General features: G+C 53.3%; 1 protein-coding gene across 6 annotated transcripts in view; it reads right to left on the bottom strand.

Moving 5' to 3' along the window:
• The window catches only part of ANK1 (ankyrin 1), a 135,575-nt gene that overhangs the window by 69,893 nt on the left and 51,889 nt on the right, over positions 1 to 13,793 (bottom strand). For all 6 annotated transcript variants that reach the window (XM_027765466.1, XM_027765469.1, XM_027765474.1 and 3 more), the window contains exon 3: positions 3,963 to 4,061. In XM_027765466.1, coding sequence (XP_027621267.1) covers positions 3,963 to 4,061 — 99 coding nt within the window. The remainder of the gene's footprint in view (positions 1 to 3,962; positions 4,062 to 13,793) is intronic.

Raw genomic sequence — 13,793 nt, 5'->3', positions numbered from 1 at the left:
TGCTGGGTGCGTAAGAGCCGGCCACGGGCGGGGCTCAGGGCAGCAGCCCTCCTGTGCCTCAGGGCGCCCATGTCCCTGGTCAGCCAGCCTTCCTGCCAAGGCTCCTCCCGGCCCCAGGGGTGCGTCCGAGGGGACGCCGGCACAACCTGCCCTCACACTTGTGCCACCTGGGTGAGCTGAGGAGCGTGCACAGCCAGCCACACCTGTCACTGCGCCACTTAGGAGCAGAGGCCACCGCCAACCTCGCCTTTTATTGCTCACATAGTGTATGTATTTGGGGGGGTCTTCAAAAAGTTTATGGAAAATGAGCATCGTACAAAGAAACTACGTGGGGGCCAGCAGGTGGCATGATGGTCTGTGTGGCTGGACTCCCACAAGATTGACTGCGGTTCAAGTCCTAGACCTGGGAGCTTGCTTTCTCACTTTCCCTCTCATTCACTCTCTCTCTCTCTCTCTGTGTCTCTCTCTGGTGAGCGTATGTGTCCTATAGCAAATTAAAAAGAATCATAAATACAATTAAGTAATTTTAAAAACATATATGGATTTCAAAAACTTTGCACCAAATAAACTTTTTTTTTGCTATACGGTGCATGCACTTGCCAGAGACAGACAGAGAGAGAAAGTGAGATATCACCCCAGGGGGATGGCCATGCCGCTTGCATGTCCATGGGCCCAGTGTGTTTCTCAAGCTCCCGGGTACAAAACTCGAACTGCATGGTCAGCCATGTGGATTCCAGCGCCTTAACCATGGCACTACCTGGCTGGCCCTACACTCATATTTTAATTCCAGTTTTCCACGAATGCTTTGAAGTCTTCCTGTGCAGCTTTTTATAAACTATACAAACAGGAATGCAGTGCAGGAAACCCAGTGCAGGACTCGGAGCCGTCCCTGCTGTGGCCAGCGGTCACCTGGAAGAAAAGCTTCCCCACGGAGCTGGAGCTCTGTGTACAGCGCCAGCCCCTGTGGTGGCGTGCATACCCCTGCCCGAGGGCATGGGCTGGGCGGGCAGCCCCCAAGGACTCCCGGGGCTGGCTGGTGCTCGGGACCTGGTTTTCTGGGCTTCAGCACACCAGTGTCCCCAGTGTACCAGGGAGGGCTTCCTGCCTGTGCTGTTATTTCTCCTTCAGCCCCACGTGATGAGCAGAGGCCCCTCCCCGGACTCCATCGGAGCATAAACGCCAGAGACGGCCCGGCGGGTGCCAAGTTCTGGTCTCACCGACGCCCAAGAGCTGGCGTAGGAGGCTGCAGACCTAGGTCTGAGTCGCTGGCTGCAGCAGGTGGAACAGGCTGTTGGCACCAGAAACTTCTCCAGAAACCAGGGCCCAGAGCTCAAGTGCAGTTGTGGAAGGAGGTAGGCAGGGTCCATTCATCCACCCATCACCCACTTCCAGTGCCACTTCCTGTGCTAGGCCTGAGGTCAGGGCGACAAGACTCAGGTTCCTCACCCGGAGAGGCTTCTTCAGGAATTGACATATCAGAGCCTTCCTGACACCGCAGATGCTGGTGCCCGTGGCACCCTGTGTGGACGTCAGGTTATGCCATCTGGGCTGGGGGCAGCACCACCGAGGGGAAGGAGCAGAGGGACGATTCTGGAACATGCCCTGTTCCCATCTGCGTAAGCATGCACTCCTTGCAGGGCTCCAGAAGCCCCCGGCCCTGGATCAGGCCGCCCCGAGGAGAGAGGAGAAGGGCCTCTGGTTACTCTGCCGCCCTCAGTGTGGCGGAGCAGGCGGCCAGGGAGCAGGGACACCCTCAGCTGTGCGAGGTCCTCACTGCCCAATCTCCCTATCTTAGGACTCAGAGCTAGTAAAGGGAGGTGGGTGGGTGCCGGGTGAGTGCAAGTGCAGAGAGCAGGGAGAGAGAGGGAGAGGAGAGCATGGGTGAGAAACAGTGAGAGAAGGAGAGGGGCCATGAGAGAGAAAGAGAGAGGGAGAGAGGGAGAGAGACCACGAGGGAGAGAGAGAGAGAGAGAGGGAGGGGGGCCACGAGGAAGAGAGAGAGGGAGAGAGACCATGAGGGAGAGAGAGAGAGGGAGGGGGACCACGAGGGAGAGGGAGAGGGAGAGGGAGAGGGAGAGAGACCATGAAGGAAAGAGAGGGAGAGGGACAACCAGGGAGAGAGAGGGGGGGCACAAGAGGGGGAGAGAGAGAGAGAGAGGGAGGGAGAAACCACGAGGGAGAGAGAGAGAGGGAGAGGGACCACGAGGGAGAGAGAGGGAGAGAGGGAGGCGGACCATGAGTGAACGGGAGGTGGGGAGGGTGCGCTCTGCAGAAGGGTGGGACTCCATCTCTCACTGACAGGTGAGGGGCTGAGCCCGAGCCCTAAGGGATACGGGGCGGTGCCAGGCGGGCAGGGCAAGCGCGTGTCATATGCTCTTAACATTCCCAAGGCCCGCTGAGAAACCTGTGTTGGTTTTGGCTTTGTGTTCCTTTCTCCAACTCTCTCATGCTGCCATCCCCAGGCTACTACGACTCGAGCGTAGCCCACAGTGTGTCCCCTCTGTTTTCCTGCCTGTGCATGGCATTCCAGAACCACGTGGGCTCATGCAATTTCTAAAAATAAAAAGACACGCCAAGTGTTGGCTTGCAAAATAACAATGAAGGGGGAAATTCGGGGAGAGCCAGAGTGCCGAAGCAGAAGGGCTGCGGCTCCCGGGGTGCCAGGGCCAGTGCCCGCCGCGGCCCATGCAGAGTCTGTCAGAGGGCACGCCGCTCGCAGCCAGGTCCGTGGGGGCAGCGGGGGCGAATGCTGCCCTCGGCCTGCAGGGGCGGGGTGCCAAGCCCAGGCACCTGTCAAGGGCTTTGGGCAATACGGGCCGTCAGGGAGGTGGCTGGTTTATGTCCCCATCAGCACCGTGAGATCGTCCCGTGCTGGGAACTGACTCGGACGTGACAGACTGGCCTCGAGAGGTGATGCCACCTTCATAATATTTGGGTAGCTCCCTTCACAACCAGACACTGTACCCGCGCTACACCTTGTTCTGCACGCTCTGAGACGCGGCGAGCATTTCTTGCACGGAACTGAAATGCAGGCTGTGTGTGGGGGAAAAAAAAATGGAAAAGAAGAGGCTGGGGGAAACTCAAGCAGGAAACCACGGGACAGTAACGAGGGAGGGGAGAGGAGTGGAGAGGCACTGAGGGCCCGGTCGGAGTGAGTCAGAAGGCGAGTCCTTGTCCGGCCCCAGTCCTCGGGGCCACCTGCACCTTGTCCACGCAGGGAGACGCACGGGGACAGGAACGCCTCCGCTCGCCGGACAGTGCCAGCTCGTGGCTCAGGTTGTGAGCTCACTCACTCCTTTCATTTTTCTTTTTCTTTCTTTCTTTCTTTCTTTTTTTTCAAGGTTTTTGCCACAAGGTAAAACCCATAATGCTTGCCATGGTGCTTGTTGGAGAGAGGAGACAGAGAGAAACGGAGAGGGGGGAGTGAGAAATCGTCCCCGGGGGATGGCCACACCGCAATCCCTTCTCCTGGGATTTTGGGCACGCACGCACACGCGCCCCACAGGATTTTCAAGCTGAGGTCTGATGATCCTCATTTTACAGAGGAGGAAGCTGAGGCTTCCCGGTGGCTGAGCCGCCTGCTTTGATCACAGACGATGAAGTCTTCAGGCGACGCGCCCGGCACAGCGGTGCCCAGTACCGCGGCACCCGGCGCTCGGAGCCCTCGTCCTGGTGTTGAGGACCCGGGGAGGCATGAGCCGCTAGGCAAAGACTGTGTTTTAGATTTATAATTGAAAGAGGATTAAAGGGCCAGTGAGTCTTTCTGGACATAGGGGCCCTGCGTTCTCAGGTGGCTTCAGGGACCCAGAGACCCAGGACGTGGCTGGAAGGACAAAAGGAAGCGAGAAGCATGTCGGGGTTTCCCCTGGGAAGGGCTGGCTCCTAAGCCAAGTCTAGGGTGACACTGAGAGGGACATGCGGACATTGTGGATGAGAGCTCTCCTGTGCCCTAAGTGACGTACCTTGGTCGTCGTTTCTAGAATGATCTCCTTGTGCAGAAGCTCCACCACCATTTTCACGTGCCCTTCCTTCGAAGCCAGATGCAAGCCATTCAGCCCATTCTGTGGGAGCAGAGAGACAGGAGACTGTGGTTACTGGGACTCCGTGTCCTGCTGTTCCGGGCGGCTGGAGGAGGTCCCTCCCAAGTACAGCACACACACAGCCTAGACGGGCTCTGTGTGGGAAGAGCAGGCGCAGTGGGGAGCCGAGCCATCCCAGCTCCCCTGTGGAGCCGCAGGGGACAGGGAGCAGGGGAAGCAGATGGGGTGACCACGGGCCCGCCCCAACCTGGACATGAACCACAGGCAGGGAAGCCTCCCCCACCACCGAGGACCTCGATTCAGATCTTGGCCAGGCCTCAGGCACCCCGTTTAGGTGCACTGACACCCCCACCCCCGCAGAGACAGGAAGAACAGAGAGGCGGGACCGTGTGTCCTGAGCATCTGCAGACATAGACGGATCCTAGCTTTAATGACGACCCTCGAAATCAGGCCACACAAGAACTAAATGGCACCCCGCTGTGAGAACCAGTATGAGCACAGCCCCTCCGCCATGCTGCCATGCCAAAGGGGACCGCAGAGGCCTGCCTGACAGTTCAGTTTAGGAAAAACCAAAGAAAACAAAACACACTTCCTGTGCCCAGCCAGCCCACAGATGCAGAGCTCGCTGGTGACGAAGGGCCCGGCCAGATTGGGAATGATCAGCTGCTCTCCTGTCCTCTCATGGTCCTCGGGGTTCTGACCCTGCACCTCCGCCCCCGGTCCTCGAAACCTCCTGGCAAAAGGTGCCATCAGGTGCTACTTAGAGCCACAAAGAAGTCCTACAATGTGACAGCAGGAACTTTCAGCTCCCAGGGTGTGCAGGTCTCCTTCCACAGAGAGCAGTGCAGGTGGTGAGTGCTCCCCACCCTGCCCGCCACCCCTCCCTCCTTCCTCCTTCTTGCCTGCCACCCCTCTCCTCTGCCCCTCCTTCCTGACTTCTGCTCTGGTCACCTCCGTTCCAGCAGGTCCCCCTACACACACGCAGAACCCCCAAGTGGTGCCGAGAGGTCCTAAGGTTCTGCATAAGGAGGAACCCTCGTCTGGCCCCTGCTGGTCTGGCCCCTGCTGGTGGCCTGCCCACTCCACATCCCTCTGTAGCCCCACCAGGTCCCCGAGTTCCCCGCCTCTTCTGTCAGGCATCCTTGCCAGAAGCCTCTTATCGGAACACAGATGTCCACCTGGGAGTGGTCGTGCAGAGCCCAGTAACAGGAGACTCCCATAGCTCTGCTCTGAGCAGAGGGAGAAGTCACCTGACCCATGACGGGAGAAGGTCACCTGACCCATGACGGGAGAAGGGAAGGTGGGCACAGTATTCCCTTCACACAGGGGCCTGGGGCAGGGCAAATCTAACAGGGCCCTGAGTTTCAGAGAAAAGAGAATAACTTTGATGGCAACCTGCCCCCTGCCCCCTCTTCCGACCAGGCCTGCCCTCACCCCCAAGCAGCCAGCAAGTGTGAGTGGACAGGCAGACTTGCCAGGGTGTGTGTGTGTCTGTGTGTCGGAGGGCGGCGAGGGGACTCTTTCACCAAGTAGTTCCCCAAGCAGGTGCCTAAACGCTGCCATCACATCCCTTCTACCTGCAGCCTCTGCACCAACCCACACATGTGGGTTCAAGCCAGAAGGGTCGCAGCTGAGTGGACTCCCGAGTCCAGTGTAAACGCTTCACTAACAGAGAGGGAGAGAGCGCTTTGAGGCAAGACAGCGGTCTGCTAGGATGGAAATCTGGGAGGGCAGGCCTGAACCAACTCCCCAACTCCAAGTGCAAAACTCGGGTGCACTGGGACGCTCCCTCCCAGGCCAGGGTCGTCTCCATCGGGCAACTCTGCAAGCCCCTCCTCACACCCGGGGAGCCTTCTCGAGAAGGTGCGCCGTGCCAAGAGCAGGAACCCGTGACAGCTCAGGAGTCACGGGCAGCCTGCTCCTCGCAGGGCCGGTGGGTGCTGACGGCTGGGGTTTTCGTGCTTACCGGGCAGCCCTGTTACTCCGTTGAGCATCCGCCGGCCTCAGAGTGCGAAGCTGGCCAGCTTGGAGGAAACACTGATGTTTCTGCAGTGGCTGATCCCTGCTCTTCAGAGCCAGCACGGGGACCTTGAGCTAGAAGGGTTCTAGCTGCACTGCCTGGCCAGAGGGTGCTCAGATCCAACAGATATTAGAGTCCCGAGTTCCACCCTCCCATCGACGGCTCAAGAAACGGAGGTACAGAGGAGCCAGAGGCTTAGCTGAGGCCACCCAGCCTTCCCAGGGCATGACCGAACACAAAACCAGGAAAGAAGCATTCTGTGGGCCAGCCCCATAGCCTAGTGTTAAGGGAGCCGGATCCCACATGGCCAACTGTAGTTTGAGTCCCAGTCCTTTCCTGGAAGCTTGAAAACTACACCTGGGCACATGTGTGTGTAGGTGCCTCAAATCCCAAGGGGGTGAGGAAATGGGGAAGGTGTGGGTGACCCTACTGCACTCACCGGGGGAGGGTACTTTCTCTTTCTGTTGAGTGCATGGACCTTTTGGCAACTGAAAATAAAAAAGTATTCTGTTGCCCCGCTCCCCAGGAACTAGTGCGTTCCTTTTTATGAGATAACGAAACTTAGTTTTCCTTCTTGATCACCGGGATGTTCTGAGCTAAGGCTCCTTCCCTAGAATCGCGATGACACCTGTCTCCAGTGCTTTCTTCCTTGCCCACCCTGGTCCACAGGAAGGCCCTGCTCCTCCCTCCCTGTCCCAGCCTCCCTCTCAAAGCCATGCCCTCGGCAGGAGGTAACGCTCTTCACCATAAAAAGGACCATCGACTAGAGCTGTGTGGGTCATAGTTTTACTTGCCCTCCGTTCCAGAGTCTGGCTCAAGGATCTCTTTCTTAATTTTCTCTCTTTATTTTTCATTCGTTTGTTTTCAGCGCAGGCACCCTAGTTAATTCCAAGTCTATCACCTGCAAGAGGGCCCGGCCAGGGGTTCATGCACAGTGAACTCACACGGAATAGGCCACGGCAAGCACTGCTCTCAACCACGTAATCTGAGCCACCAGGAGCCCGCTCTGAGCCTGGGCCTATGCCAGAGATAGATAAAACACAAACCCTTCCCTCGAAGAACTCAACCATGGTGGGGAAAACAGATGTGTTTTTTATTATTTATTTATTTAAAGATTTATTTTATTTACCTTTATTTATCATTATTATCATTATTATTATATTATTATTATTATTATTTTCCAATTTGACCTGAGAGAGATTGGGGCAGAGGTGAGTAAACAAGCCACCGGATTCGAGACTTGAACCTTAGTCGACCATGTGGGCATCCAGCACCTTTAACCACCATGCTACCTGCTGGCCCCCAGATGCGTTTTTTAAAAAGGCAAAACCGGAAGACCAGCAGTTAGCATAATGGCTATGTCGCTGGACTCCCATGTAGTCGACCGCAGTTCGTGTCCCGGACCCGGTGGCTTAAAACTCAGGCTGGGCACATGTGTGTGCATGCCCAAGATCCCGAGAGGAGAATGGAGGAGAAGGGACTGAGGCGTGGCCATCCCCCCGGGGGGTGATTTCTCGCTTTCTGTCTCTGTCTCTGTCTGTCTGACAGTGCACACGCCCTATAGCAAAAACCTCCCCCCAAAAAAGGGCAAAACCATGTCCAAAATGGCATGTCTAAGATTGGAAGTAGCACAGCAGAGAAAGCCATTGGTCTGTGAGGTCCAGGGAGTTCCACAGAGCCCTTTAAGGCAGGGGGTGGACCTGCAGAAAGCCTCACTGCAGACCCATCATTAGTGACAGCAGGACACAAGCCGTGTCCCAGTCTGAACTCTAAGTTCGATGCACAAACCCCAGAAGCCATGCTCCAGCCTTCCTCAATCAAGCACCTTCCTCTTCCTTTTCTGAAGCAGCTGAAGCATGAGGTGCACCAGCACCCAGTCCCTTGGCAGCTCGTCCCTCTCCAGTGGCTGGCCTCGTGGAATAGACTGCTGGTCGACAGCTACACACTACCACTGACCTGCAGCCGCAGCACCGAGTGCCTGAGGACTATTTCCTGCATCTCTACACTAGGGATCTGTACAATTGTCTTCTTAACTGCATCACTAGTCCACGCAGGAGACCACTTCCAACACCCAAGGGTGCTCCATGGATAAAGACCATATGGATACTTTCTCTCTCCTTAAGCAGGTTTGTTTATTGCTCACATGAGAATGAAAAGAAGAGCAGATCACATGAGCTTTTTGTCTTTAGCTTTAACTATGGACAGAGATGAACTGTATGTAATGTATTGCTCCCTCAAAGCCAAGGACCAGGTTTAGGGTGGTTGCTAAGAGTGAAATGCAGACTGGGAACCAGCCTTGTATCCTTTCCAACTGCTCCATCCAACCTTCACAGCCACTTCTCTTGAGCCCGAATGGCAGACAAGCTGTTGAGGTGGATTATGGAGGAATAAATCACATATTTCTTTACATTCCAGAATGTAGATGATAAGCAAGAGGGGGGCCCGTGGGTGGCATGGTGGTTAAGGTGCTGCATTTCCATACAGTCACCCATGGTTCAAGTCCCAGACCCAGTGGCTTGAAAATCACACCTGGCATGAGTGTGTGCACGCTCAAATTCCCAAGAGGAGAATGGAAGAGAAGGGATTTCATATGGTGGGGTATGATTTCTCACTTTACCTCTCTCTGCCCCTCTCCCCAGTGAGTACATATACCCTATGGCAAAAACCTAAAAAAAGAAGAAGATAAACAAGAAAGAAGTAGAGAAATATGAAAGTAAATTATCCAGATAAATTAGAAGCTGGGGAGCAAAGCAATGACCACTTGTGATCATTTTTTAATGTCTTTCACTGGGAGAAAGTACTTGCTAAATTCTTCTTCCTAAAGACACCTCTTTCTAGGACTCCAATTACATATATGTTGGATCAATTGACACTGTCCCATACTCTTGGCTACTCTGTTGTTTTTCTTTCCCTGCTCTTTGTATTTTTAATATACATATTTTTTCAATCCAAATACATCCTATTGACTTGTCTTCAACTTCTTTGATTCTCTCTTCAGCTATGTCAAGTTTATTGGTGACACTATTGAATAAGTTATTCATTGCTGAAAAGTGCTTTTTATTTCTAGTATTTTGTTTGACTCTTTTTGATAGAGTCCATGTGCAAGAGAGAGAGATTGGCAGAGAAAGCACCATCTGTAGGGTATTGCCCCGCCATAATCCCTTTTCCTAAGCTCTCCAGTTTCTCAGGATCGAGACACTAAATGTGTGCCTGGCATGTTTTCAGACTGACCCAGGAAACATGAACCTGCAGTCAGCCATGTAGCCTCCAGCACCATTGCCCAGAATGTCATGGACTGCACCACCTGGCTGGGCTGATTCTTACATTACCATCTCTGTGCTAAATTCCCCATCTGTTTGTGAACATAATTCATGTTTCCCACTGGATCCTTTAACACATTAATCACAATTATTTAAAGTCCATCTGACAGTTTCAAAACTTCAGTCATCTCTAAGTCTGGTGCTCTTGATTGCTTTGCCTCTTCACAATGGTTGTTTTTGTTTTTCTTACTTTTGTGTGTGTGTGTGTGTGTTAATTTTTAACTGAATAACAGATGTCACATGTAGGACAGCAGAAACTGAAGTAAAGCATTTGTGGCTGGACATGCACACACGTCTTCTCCTCCAGAGATGTCAGCAAAGGGGCAGGGTGGCTAAGGAGTCTGGTCAGGAGCTGACCTGAGGTTGGGTTTTGTTGCTACCTCAACCTTCACATTCCTTTAGAGGAGCTGCTGGTACCTTGAGCTTTGAGCAGGAGCTGGGGTGCCTGGTCATTTTCCTGTGTCCCAGATCTCCCTCAGCTTTCAGCCACCTCTGCATGTCTGTGCCTCCTTCTGGATCTTTCACCATGCTCCTGCTCCTCCCCCAGCAGGGCTCTGCTCATTCTCCTTACAACCTTCTAGACCTTTCGTCCTGGTCCAGCTCTATAAGCCTGGAACTTGAAGATGGGGTTTTCTTTTTAATTAAAACACAGTATTTAGCATTTCTGACCTTCTTCTCTGAGGTAGCCAAACCTGCCTGGTGTGTGTTAGGCTTGGTTGGGAGTTTCTTGAGCCTTCTCCAGCAGAGGCAGACCTCTGCTTGTTCCTGGTGTAGGGCCCTGCCCCTGCCCTGAGAATACAGGGGTTTACCTCTGTTTTCCTGCAGCAACAATGGGTCTTTAGCAAGAACATTTCCTACCCCTTCCCCGAAGAAGAGGTAGCTATTTCTAAGGCTCAGTAGGAGAGTGGACTTTGCCATTGGGCTGAATGTCAGAGGGTTTGTCTTTGCCTCCCATGAGGGAAGAGCCCTTGGAGGCTGGCAAAGTGTTACCTGTTCTTCTCTCCATCCCTGTACGTCTGGGCCACCAAGGAGCCCCTTTCTGGTCCCCTGGTTCACCCTAATACTTCTCATGAGCACCCTGTGGAGGCTTGTGGAGAAAGCGTGCTCTAGACACCCTGGCTCAAACCCAGCCTCTCAGCCTGCCAAGACTGCAGCCTCCACGGTGGCGCCTCTTCCTTCTGCCCAGGGCCAAAGCCGAGACAATGTGGCCTCTCCTTGGGGGCTCTTGCCACTCCTTGGAACCCAGTTTCTCTGGATGCCTTTCTTCAGTAGCTGGGCTTGGGGAAAAGGATACTGTACTGAGTGAGAGGTCTGACGTGACTGTATTACACCCAGTCTTAGAGCTCATCTTAACAGATGAGCCCTCAGGAGAGTCTGCCTTTCATGTCTTTTACTGAACCCTGAGTCTGACAGAGCCGTCCCTCACAATAGATGGCGCCTGCTGCTTACCCAAGGGAGTTGACGGTGACCTTGCTGAGGCTACAGATGCCTGGCTATGGAGACAGGGAGGGGAAAGCCTCCACCAGCTCCTGGCCACATGGCGGAAATTTTATCACGTCCAATCTTACAAAGCCACACCTGGCTTCTCTTTCTTTCTCTCCTTTGTTTCTTTCTTTTAAGATTTTTGCAAGAGGGCATGTACACTCACCAGAGAGAGATAGAGAGATACAGAGAGAGGGAAAGCGAGAAATCACTCCCCTGGGGGGATGGCCATGCCACAATCCCTCTCCATCCTCCTCCTCGGATTTTGGGCATGTAGGCACACGTGCCTGGCGTGATTTCCAAGTCACCAGGTCTGGGACCTGGATTTGAATCACAGTTGGCCATGTGGGAGTCCAGTGTCTTTTTTTTTTTTTTTTTTTTTTTTTTTTGAGAGAGAGAGAGATTTTTGTTATAAGGGATGCATGCTTGCTAGAGAGTTAGAGACAGAAAGTGAGAAATCACCCTTTAGAGGGGATGGCCGCAGTACAATCCCTTCTTCTCCGATCTCCTCTCAGGACTTTGGGCATGCATACACATGCTCCTAGCATGAGTTTTAAGCCACTGGGTCCAGGACTCGAACCAAAGTCAACTACGTGGGAGTCCAGCGTCTTAACCACCTATCACCTGCTGGCCCCCACACTTCACTTCTAGACCAGGATCTAAGAGTTGTCTGGACTGATACCTTTGCTTCTGCTACCCTGTCACTCATTGCTTATCTCTAAGCCCCTTGCAAAGAAAGATGAAATGGTCATTCTAAGGGACCAGCAGTTAGCGTTAATGGCTATGTTGCTGGATTCCCATGTAGTCGACCGCGGTTCGAGTCCCAGATCTGGTGTCTTAAACTCATACCGGGCACGTGTGCGTGTGTGCCCAAGATCTCGAGAGGAGAATGGAGGAGAAGGGACTGCAGCATAGCCATCCCCCCTGGGGGGTGATTTCTCTCTGTCTGTCTCTCTGTTTCTCTCTTTCTGGCGAGCACATGCACCCTATAGCAAAAACCTCTCAAAAAAAAAAAAAAAGATGAAATAGTCATTCTGTCCTAGATGCCAGAAAGGGAAACTGTCCCCCAAGTAACGATCACCCCCACTTCTGCATCTCCATTTGATCCTGTTGAAGACAATGACCCCTCTCACCTCTTCTTCATTTTTGCTGGAGGCAACGAGCTTGCCCTGTTATGTCCCAGACATAGCTTGGTGTCTCGTCAGGGGTGGCAGACAGTCACAGACGCCTGTCCACTCTGTCCCCAGCCTTGGCCTCCCTGAGTAAATTCCTTTCCTTATTTACCAAGATTTGTCCTCTGCAGCAAGTGGCAAGTTCTGATTCTGGTCCCCTGAACAAATAGCCCTGCCTAACCTGGCACCCATCACTTTCGGGTCATCCAGCTTTTCTCCTTGTTAGTGTGGGAGCCAACTTCTGGGGAGCCTTCTGTAGTCCACGGACTCCCTCCCTGGGACCTCGGAGGCTCCTTGGCCACGTATGATCTCATTCCACGTGGCCCCTCAACACGGGTTGACCTCCTTGGGACCCTTTTTGGCTCACACGTTCATGCCAAGCACACACACCTGGAGGTTTTCATCCGCCTTCATGCTTTGTAAAATGTCAATTTGGAGGGTGCTTCTGAGAAGCAATCTGTCTGTGGGGAGGGGCCGAGATCTCAGCCAGGCTGTGTTTCTTTTAACACTTTTAAGAAGTAGGGAAAAAAGTCACATTCAGCCTTGACGATTTAATTTGGAGTATTTTCTTGTACCAACTGTGAGGAATGTCACTGGCAACACATGCAGTTCCTGACACTTGTTCTCAGTGTATTATTTCTCTGTGAAGCTCCTCCGATCACTCAATTACACCGATCGGTTTCCACATGTATGACTACAGCAGGCCTGTCACAGGAAACGTGGCTCTTCTGTGGAGAGCAGGGAACGGGGCTGGCCCGCAGCACAGTGGCTAGGTGCTGTGGAGAGGAAGCTGGATCCCACGTGGCTGCTCAGGGTTCTAGTCCTGGCCCTGTCCGCATCTCACTGGGCGTGTACCCGGGTCCCTGACAGAGCGGAGAATTAGAGGAAAAAGGACTGAAGCATGACCAGGCCCTGTTGTATGTGAGGAAGGGGTACTTTCTTCCTTCCTCTGTCTTTCTCTCTTTCTCATATGTGCATCTGACATTTTTATTAATTAATTTATTTTTTAGAGAGAGATCTTTGCTATGGGATGAGTGTGCTCACTAGAAAGACAGAGAAACAGAAAGCGAGAAATCACCCTCCAAGAGGGGATGATCACACCGCAATCCCTTCTCCATTCTCCTCTCAGGATCTTGGCCATGTACGCACACATGCCCAGCATGAGTTTAAGCTGTTGGGTCCGGAACTGGAACCATAGTTGACTACATGGGAGTCCAGTGACGTAACCATTACACCATTTGCTGGTCCCAACCACCTGACAGTTTTTAAAATGAGAGATCGATGGGACCAGCAGTTAGCGTAATGGCTATGTCGCTGGACTCCCACGTAGTTGACTATGGTTTGAGTCCTGGACCCAGTGGCTTAAACTCACGCCGGGTGCATGTGCGTGCGTGCGTGCCCAAGATCCCGAGAGGAGAAGGGAAGAGAAGGGATTGCGGCGTGACCATCCCCACTGGGGGAGTGATTTCTCGCTTTCTATCTCTCTGTCTGTCTGGCAAGCGCACACGCCCTATAGCAAAAATCTCTCCAAAAAAAAAAAGAGAGAGAGAGAGAGATCGAAGTAAGTATTTTAAATAGAAAGGCCTGGGATCCTAGATGCAGGGTCTTCAATAATTTCATGGAAAATACAGCTAAGGCTTCTGTCATGTCTGCAGGCCTCCCTGAGCTCGCCAGCGTACATGTGCCCATGAGCTGAGCTGGCTGAAGGTGGGTGTGGGTCGTGCTGCGAAGCCCCTGGGAGTGCTGTTTCTCTTTCTCT

The sequence above is a fragment of the Tupaia chinensis genome, unplaced genomic scaffold (genome assembly GCF_000334495.1).
Source record: "Tupaia chinensis unplaced genomic scaffold, TupChi_1.0 Scaffold000061_1, whole genome shotgun sequence".
NCBI lineage: Eukaryota > Metazoa > Chordata > Mammalia > Scandentia > Tupaiidae > Tupaia > Tupaia belangeri.
Note: the sequence above shows the minus strand (reverse complement) of the source record. Positions and strands in the feature narration are given on the sequence as shown.